Raw genomic sequence first — 14104 nt, 5'->3', positions numbered from 1 at the left:
CCTTGGGAGCAATTTCCAAACACCTAAAGGTACCACATTCATCTGTACAAACAATAGTATGCAAGTATAAACACCATGGGACCACGCAGCAGTCATACCGCTCAGGAAGGAGACGCGTTCTGTCTCCTAGAGATGCATGTACTTTGGTGCGAAAAGTGCAAATCAATCCCAGAACAACAGCAAAGGACCTTGTGAAGATGCTGGAGGAAACGGGTACAAAAGTATCTATATCCACAGTAAAACGAGTCCTGTATCGACATAACCTGAAAGGACGCTCAGCAAGGAAGAAGCCACTGCTCCAAAACTGCCATATAAAGTCAGACTACGGTTTGCAACTGCACATGGGGACAAAGGTCGTACTTTTTGGAGAAATGTCCTCTGGTCTGATGAAACAAAAATAGAACTGTTTGGCCATAATGATCATCGTTACAGTGAGGGGGAAAAAGTATTTGATCCCCTGCTGATTTTGTACGTTTGCCCACTGACAAAGAAATGATCAGTCTATCATTTTAATGGTAGGTTTATTTGAACAGTGAGACAGAATAACAACAAAAAAATCTAGAAAAAAGAATATTGAACTCATCCCGTCAGTAGAGGATGCCTGGTTATTCTTTAAAAGTGCCTCCCTCACCATCTTAAATAAGCATGCCCCATTCAAAAAAAAAATGCGCCAGGAACAGATATAGCCCTTGGTGCACTCCAGACCTGACTGCCCTTGACCAGCACAACAACATCCTGTGGCGTGCTGCATTAGCATCGCATAGCCCCTGTGATATGCAACGTTTCAGGTTAGTTAGGAACCAATATACACAGGCAGTAAGGAAAGCTAAGGTTAGCTTTTTCAAACAGAAGTTTGCATCCTGTAGCACAAACTCAAAAAAGTTCTGGGACACTAAAGTCCATGGAGAATAAGAGCACCTCCTCCCAGCTGCACACTGCACTGAGGCTAGGAAACACTGTCACCACTGATAAATCCACTATAATTGAACATTTCAATAAGCATTTTTCTATGGCAGGCCATGCTTTCCACCTGGCTACCCCTACCCTGGTCAACAGCCCTGCACCCCCCACAGCAACTCGCCCAAGCCTCCCCCATTTCTCCTTCCTGTTCTGAAAGAGCTGCAAAATCTGGACCCCTACAAATCAGCCGTGCTAGACAATCTGGACCCTCTCTTTCTAAAATGATCTGCCGAAATTGTTGCAAACCCCTATTACTAGCCTGTTCAACCTCTTTCATATCGTCTGAGATTCCCAAAGATTGGAAAGCTGCCGTGGTCATCCCCATCTTCAAAGGGGGAGACAATCTAGACCCAAACTGCTACAGACCTATATCTATCCTACCCTGCCTTTCTGTCTTCGAAAGCCAAGTTAACAAACAGATTACCAACCATTTCGAATCCCACCGTACCTTCTCCGATATGCAATCTGGTTTCAGAGCTGGTCATGGGTGCACCTCAGCCACGGTCAAGGTCCTAAACGATATCATAACTGCCATCGATAAGAGACAATACTGTGCAGCTGTATTCATCGACCTAGCCAAGGCTTTCGACTCTGTCAATCACCACATTCTTATCGGCAGACTCAACAGCCTTGGTTTCTCAAATGACTGCCTCGCCTGGTTCACCAACTACTTCTCAGATAGAGTTCAGTGAGTCGAATCGGAGGCCCTGTTGTCCGGACCTCTGGCAGTCTCTATGGGGGTGCCACAGGGTTCAATTCTCGGGCCGACTCTTCTCTGTATACATCAATGATGTCGCTCGTGCTGCTGTTGATTCTCTGATCCACCTCTACGCAGACGACACCATTCTGTATACCTCTGGCCCTTCTTTGGACACTGTGTTAACTAACCTCCAAACGAGCTTCAATGCCATACAACTCTCCTTCCGTGGCCTCCAACTGCTTTTAAATGCAAGTAAAACTAAATGCATGATCTTCAACCGATCGCTGCCCGCACCTGCCCGCCCGTCCAGCATCACTACTCTAGATCGTTCTGACTTAGGTATTTGTAGTTGTTCACATATTCTAGGTGTCTGGTTAGACTGTAAACTCTCCTTCCAGACTCATATTAAGCGTCTCCAATCCAAAATTATATCTGGAATCGGCTTCCTATTTCGCAACAAAGCATCCTTCACTCATGCTGCCAAACATACCCTCGTAAAACTGACCATCCTACCGATCCTCGACTTCGGCGATGTCATTTACAAAATAGCCTCCAACACTCTACTCAACAAACTGGATGCAGTCTATCACAGTGCCAAGCCTCATATACTACCCACCACTGCGACCTGTACGCTCTCGTTGGCTGGTCCTCGCTTCATACTCCTCGCCAAACCCACTGGCTCCAGGTCATCTACAAGTCTTTGCTAGGTAAAGCCCCACCTTATCTCAGCTCACTCGTCACTATTGCAGCACCCACCCGTAGCACGCACTCCAGCAGGTATATTTCACTGGTCATCCCGAAAGCCAATTCCTCCTTTGGCCGCCTTTCCTTCCACTTCTCTGCTGCCAATGACTGGAATGAACTGCAAAAATCACTGAAGCCGGAGACTCATATCTCCCTCACTAACTTTACGCACCAGCTGTCAGAGCAGCTCACAGATCTGCACATGTACATAGCCCATCTATAAATAGCCCATCCAACTACCTCATCCCCATACTGTGTTTATGTATTTATCTTGCTCCTTTGCACCCTAGTATCTCTACTTGCACACATCTATCACTCCAATGTTGAATTGCTATATTGTAATTACTTCGCCACCATGGCCTATTTATTATCTTACCTCATTTGCACACACTGTATATAGACTTTTTCTACTGTATTATTGACTGTATGTTTGTTTATTCCATGTGTAACTCTGTGTTGTTGTTTGTGTCGCACGGCTTTGCTTTATCTTGGCCAGGTCGCAGTTGTAAATGAGAACTTGTTCTCAACTAGCCTACCTGGTTAAATAAAGGTGAAATAAAAAAATTTTGTGAGGGTGCTTTTCTGCAGGAGGGACTGGTGCACGTCACAAAATAGCTGGCCTCATGAGGAAGGAAAATTATGTGGATATATTGAAGCAACATCTCAAGACATCAGTCAGGAAGTTAAAGCTTGGTCGCAAATGGATCTTCCAAATGGACAATGACCCCAAGCATACTCCACAGTTGTGGCAAAATGGCTTAAGGACAACAAAGTCAAGGTATCGGAGTGGCCATCACAAAGCCCTGACTTCAATCCTATAGAAAATTTGTGAGCAGAACTGAAAAAGTGTGTGCGAGCAAGGAGGCCTACAAACCAGACTGTTACACTAGCTCTGTCAGGAGGAATGGTCCAAAATTCACCCAACTTATTGTGGGAAGCTTGTAGAAGGCTACCCGAAACGTTTGACCCAAGTTAAACAGTTTAAAGGCAATGCTACCAAATACTAATTGAGTGTATGTAAACTTCTGATCCACTGGGAATGTGATGAAAGAAATAAAAGTGAAATAAATAATTCTCTCTACTATTATTTTGACATTTCACATTCTTAAAATAAAGTGGTGATCCTAACTGACCAAAGACAGGGAAAAAGGTGCATGTAAACTTCCGACTTCAACTGTGTGTGTGTGTGTTTTATTTATTTTTTATATATACTTTTTCTGCTGAGAGAGAAATACTTATGGATTCAATTTATTCTAAATAAACTGGAAAGGTGTTCATTTGCTTTTAGTCAGAAAATAGGCAGAGTGGAGTCCCTTAATAGCTAGTGACCTTCCATGTGTATGTACACATTTCGAGGACAACCTATGGTGATTATTTACAGCTGACCCTGCACTTACTGGATGCAGTTCCCCTTCCCCCACACCCCCTTTCCCTTGCTTCCTGTTTGTTGAACACAGTGTATGATGGTAAAAATTAGATTAACGCTGTGGTTGAAAGTCTCCTCGTAAAGTACAGAAGTGTCAGACACCATTTCTCCTCATGCTTTAAAAAGCAATTGCGCATGGCGAGAGCATTCTGAGAAAGAATAACGTTCACACTTCTGCTTCATTACGCCGCTCGCTCCCTTTGCCTGCGAAAACATGATCTGCCATGCTCGCCTTCTGTGAGAAGGCATTTTTAACCCAATGCCATTTTTAGAGTTCTTTAAGGGGGGAAAAATGACAAATTGGGAGCGCTGCTTTGCGTAGGTCTGTGTTCGTATAAATTGCCCCATTTGTAAGTGAACCCTGGTGTCTGGACCAAGAGAGGTCGCCGTGTCATTGAAGCACCTGGATTCCAGATTCCTATCATTGCTGTTTTGTGAAGGGTCCTTAATCATTGTTGGGATCAGGGGGTTTGAGGCTTATTGACATCCTCATTAGAATTGCAATGTGAAGAGTCAAACTCAAAACTGGACCTAGTTCCATTGGTCTGCTCCCAGAATGCAACTCTCCTAGTAGTTGTATCCTTTCTTGACTCAGGTTGTCTCAAGTTGAGGATTTCAGTCCCATTCTCGCACCGGTGTTTTACCTCACCCTGGGTTTCTGAGATTGCATTAAAGCGTGTCAGTTACGTGACTGGGTGCGTGGACAACTTTGAACATGTGGCCTGCTCTACAGTGGGAATAACCTGCCGCCTCTATGTAAATGTCCCACCACTTTAGCCTTCATGGACCGTGCATGTTGACCAGAGAGATGACTTTCTGTCTGTGGGTAGTTAGGCCCATCCCCCATACTGTACCACTGTGGCCTCTTGGCTAGCCACACATCTTATCATCTGTTATTCATGAAGCGCGAGAGAAATACAAGAGCGAGACAGGGCACCTGTGCTGTCTGAACACACTTGTGCTTCCATAACTTATCATAACTTCAACCATTGGCTGAAATTCGTGTGTGTGTAGGCACGTATATTCAAACCCGGGTCTCCTGTGTTCCACGAGACAGTATTAGGCTGCTGAGCTAAAGCCTAGGCATTAGTTCAGGGAGTCTACACAAGTCTTCAGGTCTCACACAAGGTTACTTGTCACATGAGCATGGTCTGAAACCACCTTCATTACTATGGCAGCTCTTGTTAAAAAAAAAAGTGTAATTTCAATGTACTGTTTCCTCATTTGTTTTAATCTTGTATCTTAGGGAACACTTTGTCTGACTTTGTTTACCTTACAGAAAAGTGTTAACAAAATGGTTGCCAAGAGCCCCAAACATTGTACTTTAATCGAGGTGCTTAATCTCAATGAGCTACACTTATTGTGCTACTCCCCTTCCCCTCTCATGTGAGTCTCCCCACTCCCCACCCACAACCCCTGAATCCTGTAACTGAGTAATGTCAGCTCTCTTTCTAGCTTCTGGTTCTAGTTTCCTTCTATTATAAAAAGACTGGTGTGAAATTAGGTTGGGTTTTTCTCTCTGCCAGGCGACTAAAGTTTGGTCTGGTTTATTGAGCCTGACTCGTTAAGAAACTGTAAAGCCGAAAGCAATCTTCTGAATTTGGAGAATCGTTTACTGAGCAATCATTGCGTCACTCGGAGAATGAGACACTGTTAGTCGGTGGGCTCATGACGTTTGGTCACACAGATGCACTTGAACATGTATTTTTGGGTGATGACTGTTAAGCGGATAGAAAACGTCACCCTAATGCGTCAACGAAATATATCAGGAACAAGGGCTGTCACTGGCTGAAAGAAAGCCCCCATCGCTTGGCTCAGTATGTGTTCTCATTATAACCACACCTGGCTACTTTGGGCAGAGGATGGTAGATTTAATAGCTGTAGAAAGGCAGGAACAGCTTTGGGGTTAGCAGCAGTGCTTGGCTTGGCTGGCTTTGAACCAGAAGCATGCAGCATCACCCCCGTTTCTCTAAAGTCTCACGGTCCTCCTGTGTTCTCTCACCAGTCTCTGAGCATTAATCATTTACTCTGCGGCTCTAACACCTGTTTCTATCTTTGGCATTTAAACACAAACAAAACTGTGGCCAATTCACAGAACTCTCAAATACTAAACATTGGACACCCCAATGTTGTTGATCTTTTCATTTGTTTTTATACTTAGGATATTGTGACAATGTTTCTGTGAAATGTCTTCAATGTGCTGAAATGTTGGTGCCCCCCCCCCAGAACCATTATCAACCCCCTGTGCTGCAGTCAGCCCTGACTGATGGAATCTTCAGAACTGAGTGTTGCTCCAGAAAGGAAGGTTTTGGGAGACCATTAAGCAAACCTTGCTTGCCTCTGTCTGCAAGGCCCAAATGTCTGTCTGCAAGGCCCAAATGTCTTTGGGCTGTAGGTGTTGCAGTTGAGGCTAAAGAATGAATTGGAACATTTTCTTCTGCTGTTAGCTTTTTTCACCCTGTGGAGGATACTTCTAAGAATTGTATCTCACAATTCCATAAATGTTCTTTGGAATGCCTGCTTTGTGCAGTCGCTTTACAAAAAAACTAAACAACAACATGTTAAGGAAATGTATGGCGTCTTTTAAACATGGCCAGTGTTACTAGATAGGTACACGATACTAGCCCATGTTGTGGCCAGAAGCTGAACAAAGCCCCTGATGAGCAGTAGAGTTAAACGCTGCTCCCCTACTACTCTACTACCCTGTACTCATGTGCCCTCACAGATAGAGCATGAGACGTGAAGTCAGGTTCCTGTCACCCTGAAGCTGGTCGTGACCGTAAAGCTCATCTGTTAAAAAACATTCAGTTTAGCTGATTTGTGTACCCTTGATGAGATATACTTGTTAAAAATACTTAAACCTGATTTGTCTCGGTATCACGGGGAAGGTTTAGATTTGGTACCATACCGCCCTCTTCTGGCTGCAAGTGTCAAATTAAACTGATGCATCCTGCTACTTATTATTCAGCAACAGGGAAATGATTCAATGACCACTATGGGGAGCAATATGATGTCTGGTGCTGATTTCCGTCTGATGCGAAGACTGCAACTACATAAACATTTTTTTACAATCGGCATTACAAAAAGGATAACATTGGATGACTCAAATCCAAGGATCGTGAAACAGTGACTCAACTCATCAATTTCCAATATGCAGGTGCTATTTTGAACCAAAGCATTCAACATACTTCATTAGTTGAGAGGGGTTCGAGTGATACATACGTTTCTAACATGTCTTTGACCCCTCCTTCTCCTGCTAGCCCGGGTCATACCTTCGTATATACAACCTACACGCAGTTCCTGGGGCTAGTCGGTTGCCAAGCAATGACTCTGGCCAGTCTGATCAGATGGGACACCTGGGTTTCCACCTGCATGGGGGCACCTCATACGGCAGGGGGTTACGCGTGCTGCCTGAAGACAGCCCAGATATACTGGACCTCAAAAGGTAAGAGGGGCTGTCTGCCAATTTGTTTTGTCACCTCATCAGGCCTAAATGATAAGACACTTTCGCTTGATGTGCCAATCTTTTAAGTTTATTTTCTCATTGTTTCAGGATCTTGGAGACATTCTCAGAGTCTGACATAAATGACTCGTCCATGTTTGAAGTCTGGAGTACACCACCAGAGTCTTTTGGTATGTTGACATTTTTCACTTTGATGCTTATATGTACAATATCCCGTTTTCCTGTTAATATTGCTTACAGTCATAATGGCTTGGAAGGCTGTGGTTTGGAGGAAACTTATGGCACCACATAAGTTTCTGCTGTCATTTTAGGTACTGCTCCAGATGAAATTGCTACAGGTATGAAATGAGAAGTATGGAGCTATTTTATTATACTTGTGGGCAAATTATAAGCATATATAATTGTAAAATATTAGGATGTGTGCAGAAAAAGAAAGGGTTGAATCACTTCTCAAGAAACAAAATCACTTCCCAGTCTAGGTGTAATTCACACCCTCAGCCAGTACAAAATCACTTCCCAGTCTAGGTGTAATTCACACCCTCAGCCAGTACAAAATCACTTCCCAGTCTAGGTGTAATTCACACCCTCAGCCAGTACAAAATCACTTCCCAGTCTAGGTGTAATTCACACCCTCAGCCAGTACAAAATCACTTCCCAGTCTAGGTGTAATTCACACCCTCAGCCAGTACAAAATCACTTCCCAGTCTAGGTGTAATTCACACCCTCAGCCAGTACAAAATCACTTCCCAGTCTAGGTGTAATTCACACCCTCAGCCAGTACAAAATCACTTCCCAGTCTAGGTGTAATTCACACCCTCAGCCAGTACAAAATCACTTCCCAGTCTAGGTGTAATTCACACCCTCAGCCAGTACAAAATCACTTCCCAGTCTAGGTGTAATTCACACCCTCAGCCAGTACAAAATCACTTCCCAGTCTAGGTGTAATTCACACCCTCAGCCAGTACAAAATCACTTCCCAGTCTAGGTGTAATTCACACCCTCAGCCAGTACAAAATCACTTCCCAGTCTAGGTGTAATTCACACCCTCAGCCAGTACAAAATCACTTCCCAGTCTAGGTGTAATTCACACCCTCAGCCAGTACAAAATCACTTCCCAGTCTAGGTGTAATTCACACCCTCAGCCAGTACAAAATCACTTCCCAGTCTAGGTGTAATTCACACCCTCAGCCAGTACAAAATCACTTCCCAGTCTAGGTGTAATTCACACCCTCAGCCAGTACAAAATCACTTCCCAGTCTAGGTGTAATTCACACCCTCAGCCAGTACAAAATCACTTCCCAATCTAGGTGTAATTCACACCCTCAGCCAGTACAATGGAAACTGGGTTTCAGACTATTCCTCCACTACTAATGTACATCCACATCTGTGATAGAAGTCTGTCTTTGATTTGTTGCAGTCCTGTCTGACACTAGCTAGCAGATTGTAACGGGCTAATGTGCTGCTCCATTAGCCGTTACAGCCTAGATACGATAAGTTCTCGGCCAACCTTAACTTCGTTCTCGATTCGCCTAAATATATATCTCTGAAAATGTCTGTGTCCAGTTGTAAGTGGTTCGTTTGATTTTAGAAAATGCTCTGTTATTAAAATAAATAATTTGTTTTGCTCCATGACATGATCCAACACAGTGAGAGAAGATTTGAAATTGAGCAAAACATAAAATAAAAAAATTATCTCCCCAATTTCGTGGTATCCAATTGGTAGTAGTTACAGTCTTGTCTCATCGCTGCAACTCCCGTACGGACTCGGGAGAGGCGAAGGTCGAGAGCCATGCATCCTCCGAAACACAACCCAACCAAGCCACACTGCTTCTTGACACAACGCACATCCAACCCGGAAGCCAGCCGCACCAATGTGTCGGAGGAAACACCGTACACCTGGCGACCTGGTCAGCGTGCACTGTGCTCGGCCCACCACAGGACTCGCTAGTGCGCAATGAGAACAAGATATTCCTGCCGGCCAAACCCTCCCTAACCTGGACGACAATTGTGCATCACCCCATGGACCTCCCGGTCGCGGCCGACTGCGACAGAGCCTGGGCTCGAACCCAGAATCTCTGGTGGCACAGCTAGCACTGCAATGCAGTGCCTTAGACCACTGCGCCACCCAGGAGGCCCTAATTTGTTTTAATAATGGAGCATTTTCTACATTCAAACGAATCAGCTGCGACTGGACATGGGCATTTTAGAAGGTGCATGTTGGAGTCAATCGAGAACTAAGATAGTATCGCCAAGTTAAGGTTGGTGGAAAATTCTCTGCTACGCCAAACAGTACCAATCCTGTAACGGCTAATGGAGCATCACATTAGCCCGTTACAATCTGCTAGCTACTCTGACACTTGTAGAGAGGACGTGTGACCACACTGTGGAACAGGTGAGTCTGGCTGAAGTGAAGAGCAGAGGACCCCCTCAGATGTTCCACATTCAGGCTCAACTCAAGTCTTACCAGCCTCAGAGACTCTACCAGTCCCTGAAACTCTTCTGTCACAAGTGTAAAACCATGTGAGTTACTGCTATACACTGACAACCAAACACGAACACTCAAGACACAACATTCACTTGATTGTATTAGCTACATATCTCCAATTGTGAGGTCATAGGTTATCCATGCTTCTTCATATACATACTCGCACATGTCTCTCTCAATCCATTGGGACCCCCAGGGTGTGCACAATTATCTAGTCCAGCACTAACACACCTGATTCAACTAATCACCAAGCCCTTGATTAGTTGAAACAGATGTGTGCACTCTCTGGGTGTCAATCAGGAATGGTCCTTGCTATCTGGGATCCTTGTGACATCCTTACCCCATTTGAAGTTAACGTTTAAACATTTTTAAATGTTAAGGACAAGGTTAGGGTTTAGGGTAGGGACGTCCCAAGGATTCCGGACAGCACTAATCAGTCAGGAATAGATTGAGAAATGATTGAGAAACTGCCCTGTACCTTTCAGACGGGACGTCCCTGATGATGTCACGGTGGGGGGCTTGTTCTCAGAGGCCCAGAAGGATGTTGGACCTTGTAATAATGGGTACTGGACTCTGGTTCTGCCTCTCCCCAAAGAGCCTCCTTCTGAATCCCCCAGCCGGACCCTGACCCTTCTGATGTCCAGCCAGCTAATGGGAAAGGGCAAGGCAAAGGAGCTGATCTTCCTGAAGGGTGAGAACCACACAACTGCCTTGTTACTATGGAGATACGGAGTGTTATCTGCATCTCTCTTCCTCTCATGGCCACAACCGTACAGACTTGAAACCTAGTAAAGAAACGCTATATAAATGCAATCTATTTCTACTGAAACACAGTGACGCGTGTCTCTTTTTAGTGATGCATTTCACGTTTACCTTCTAAAACCTACGCTATGACAGTTTGATTCTATGTTTTACGCCAAAGGCTAAACTGTTATCCATTATTTTGTCTGCTTTCCCGTAGGGGCTACCTTGGAGGAGACGTGTCGGATAGCATCCGCGTACAGTAACATTGTCCCAGTGACGTCACCACAAGGAACCATGACCCCGATGGATCTCTCGGCTCCCTTCCTCTTCCGGGGCACGAAAAGATACTATGGGTCTGTATCTATCTTGAAAGTGACTGTCTTAGCCACATCTGACACAGGCCACATTTTGTCCATCAGTGTACTTAAATACAATAAAATGTGATGTGGGTTTTTATGCCTTTGTTTTTCAGATGCAAACAGTGCTCCCAACTAAAAGTGGGAGAGTCATTGGGAGAAGGAGTAGAGGTTTGGGATGAGAAAAGTGTGGCAGACGGTATGACGATCTCTTTCTCACTGTGTACACCTTTTAGGTGGTGGAGATTTAGTGTGGACCTGACCCCATCGTCATTTCTTCCTATTCTAGCCTTGATCACATTCACCTCTTACCTGGGTCGTGTTCACAGGCAAAACCTCAGCCAAACATTTTGCAGTGGTAGGAATATCTTATTAGAGCAGTTTGTGTAACACCACCTCTGTTCATTACGTTCCATGCCTACTGAACACGACAGGTTATCAGTCAGATGAATCATCTTAGTAATGGAAATGGCAATGAAGATGTAGTTGTTGTTTATGTGCTTCTGTAAGTTGTTCCTATGTGTATGTTTGTATTTGGTGGGGGTTTTTTTAAAAAAGGGAAAAAATCTGATTAAAAGGAAATGGTAATGAAATTGCAGTTAGCAATAAAAGTAAAAGTTTAAGGGCTTGAGTGGCTTGAACACCTGTGACCTGGTCTTTGCGGAACATGAGCTACAATACACAGAGACAGGTCTCTCACGGTGACCTGGGTTTATGTTCTTGCTGTTTTTTGCTATGTAACTGCTTCCTCTTCAGCTTTCGTGGATATTCTGGCTCGGCTGGTTTTTCCATTTCACTGCTCTGTTGTGTCTGTGACGTCTCGGTTTGTTGATGCTATGGTCACCGCATCCGTTTTGATCATGTTAGGATTACCTTCATCCCTCTCTCCCTCTCTTTGTTTTTAAATGTACTGGCTGTTCTTGATCTTCTCTCTGCCCCAGGCCCTCAGCTAGGGGAGGCTGGTGGGAGGAGCTATAGGAGGAAGGGCTCATTGTAATTGCTGGAATGGAATGAATAGAACGGAGTCAAACATGGTTTCCGTATGTTTGGTGTGTTTGATACCATTCCAATTATTCCATTAGTCTTTACAATGAGCCCGTCCTCCTATAGCTCCTCCCACCAGCCTCTTCTGGTTGGACTGTATTGTCTTCTCTCTCCCTCTTGTTACTAGGCTCCTCCCCCTTTCCTGAACCCTCAGTTGTTTTGATCTTATGTCTCCTCTCCACCGGCACTTTTAATGTTACGTCTGCTGTGTTTCTTTACTCCACCAATCCTCAGTTTTATGTTATTGCTTCCCTCCTGATTCAGCAGCACCTTAGGTTGTAAAGTTACGCCATGCGTCCTCTCCTGCCTCTGCTCAGGTCTCTCTCTTAAATCATGTGGTTTTAATGTTATGGCTCTCCTCCACTCTCTTCCCTCGCCCAGCTCTCGGGGTGCAGCTGCTGCAGTATGGCCTACTGATGAAGCTTGAGCTGCAGGATGGCACCGGCTCCCTGGAGGCCCTGCTCTGGAGAGATGCAGTACGTGAGGGGACGGGTGGCAGTCCATATGAACAGACAAGACAGACACAACACATTTGAATATTTTTGGACTTGGTGCCCATAGGTCTGAATGGGTAGTTGGGCTCTATGTGTTGTACTCTTGTTGTCTAACTGGTAACGTCATTAACCCTATGGCAGGAATCCTTCTTCCACGTGTCAGCTGAGGACGCAGCAGCTGACCAGGAGGCACAAGACAGGGTCCAGGAAACCATGGACAGACTCTGCCCACCAGGGAGTAGCACGGGTAATCATATATTATAATAATAATAATAATAATATGCCATTTAGCAGATGTTTTTATCCAACCGACTTAAGTCATGCATGCAAACATTTTACATATGGGTCGTCTGGGAATTGAACCCACTACCCTGGCGTTGAAAGCGCCATGCTCTACCAACTGAGCTACAGTGACTCATTGGCCCTGTCCAGAAACATCCCTTATTATATAGGCTTTACCGCAGGCTGCTTCCAGCACTGTCCACTGATGTATCACTATCACATAACTAGACCTGTGAAGTGAGAATGTTTTTGTCAATATTTCAAGGGCAGAGTTTTTAACCCCACATCAACAGTGGGCTCTAATGAAGCATTGACAAACAGCGCGTAGAGGTTTCCCATTAGTGAGCAATGAGGCTGGATGAGCTTCCAGGCAGATGGCCCCTCAGAGCGTGAATGCACTGCAGCAATTGAGCAAGTGACTGGACAGCAATTAGTATTCACATGTCCTCCTGAGCAGACTAGGCTAAAATATGTATTTAAGGGCGTCAATTTGGTGTGTGTGTGTATGCGTGCATGTTTGTGTGGTGTTTTTATGTTTTGTGTGGTGTATTTATGTTTTGTGTGGTGTATTTATGTTTTGTATTCATGTTTTATGTGGTGTATTTATGTTTTGTGTGGTGTATTTATGTTTTATATTCATGTTTTGTGTGGTGTATTCATGTCTGTCTGTGCCCTTTCCCTTCCTGTGCCCAGCGGAGAGGCCATGGATGGACCTGTGTCTCAGTGCCTACACAGTGGAGGAGAACGGCCAGAGACGGGCCTGCTACCAGATCTGCCACACTGATACCAGAGGCACTAACACACATACACACCCACACGCCACACCTAGTGACACATAGCACTCAACCAAACAGAATATCATGTATATGCCAAATAGTCATTTGTGAATATTGTATACACTTGTGTACCTCCAAATTAAAAAAACAAATTATATTGGCTGAAATGTATCTGGCTTTGAGTGTCTCTGACCATTTCCTTTGTCTTATTTCCTCCTTCTTACCAACATTTTATATGTTTTGTACTTTATTGACAGTATGTGTAGACTCTATTTTCCCCTTAGAAATAAATTATGTGAATATGATTTGTATTGTCAATTTGAATTTAACCATGGCATTTTCATTGTCTACATCCCTCAAACTCAATTCTGTACCTTGAAGCCAGTTCCACTGCATTTTTTCCAGTGTTCCCCTCTAATCAGGGACTGGTTTAGACCTGAGACCAGGTGTGTGCGCAATGAATGATCAGGTAGAACAGAAAACCAGCAGGCCCATGGACCTCATGGGGTAAGAGTTGAATACTCTACATCGGATATACCCAAACTGGGGGGTACACACAACACCGTCGGGGTGCGCCAAATAAAAATGGGATTCACATTTTCAAACGGTCCATTTAGATTTTCCAACGGG

At 44.5% G+C, this 14104-nt stretch overlaps 1 protein-coding gene across 4 annotated transcripts in view; it reads left to right on the top strand.

Moving 5' to 3' along the window:
• pot1 (protection of telomeres 1 homolog) overlaps nucleotides 1–13779 on the top strand; it is a 47456-nt gene extending 33677 nt beyond the window's left edge. For 3 of the 4 annotated variants that reach the window (XM_029751547.1, XM_029751546.1, XM_029751549.1), the window contains 10 exons: nucleotides 7091–7275; nucleotides 7384–7463; nucleotides 7605–7631; nucleotides 9657–9813; nucleotides 10264–10469; nucleotides 10740–10875; nucleotides 10995–11077; nucleotides 12304–12398; nucleotides 12558–12663; nucleotides 13392–13779. In XM_029751547.1, coding sequence (XP_029607407.1) covers nucleotides 7091–7275; nucleotides 7384–7463; nucleotides 7605–7631; nucleotides 9657–9813; nucleotides 10264–10469; nucleotides 10740–10875; nucleotides 10995–11077; nucleotides 12304–12398; nucleotides 12558–12663; nucleotides 13392–13537 — 1221 coding nt within the window. In that variant the 3' untranslated portion in view covers nucleotides 13538–13779. The remainder of the gene's footprint in view (nucleotides 1–7090; nucleotides 7276–7383; nucleotides 7464–7604; nucleotides 7632–9656; nucleotides 9814–10263; nucleotides 10470–10739; nucleotides 10876–10994; nucleotides 11078–12303; nucleotides 12399–12557; nucleotides 12664–13391) is intronic. The other variant, XM_029751548.1, reaches the window with a different exon arrangement.
• The last annotated feature ends 325 nt before the right edge of the window (nucleotides 13780–14104 follow it).

This window comes from Salmo trutta, chromosome 4 (genome assembly GCF_901001165.1).
Source record: "Salmo trutta chromosome 4, fSalTru1.1, whole genome shotgun sequence".
NCBI lineage: Eukaryota > Metazoa > Chordata > Actinopteri > Salmoniformes > Salmonidae > Salmo > Salmo trutta.
The sequence above is the reverse complement of the archived record's forward strand: the minus strand, read 5'-3'. Positions and strand labels throughout refer to the sequence as shown.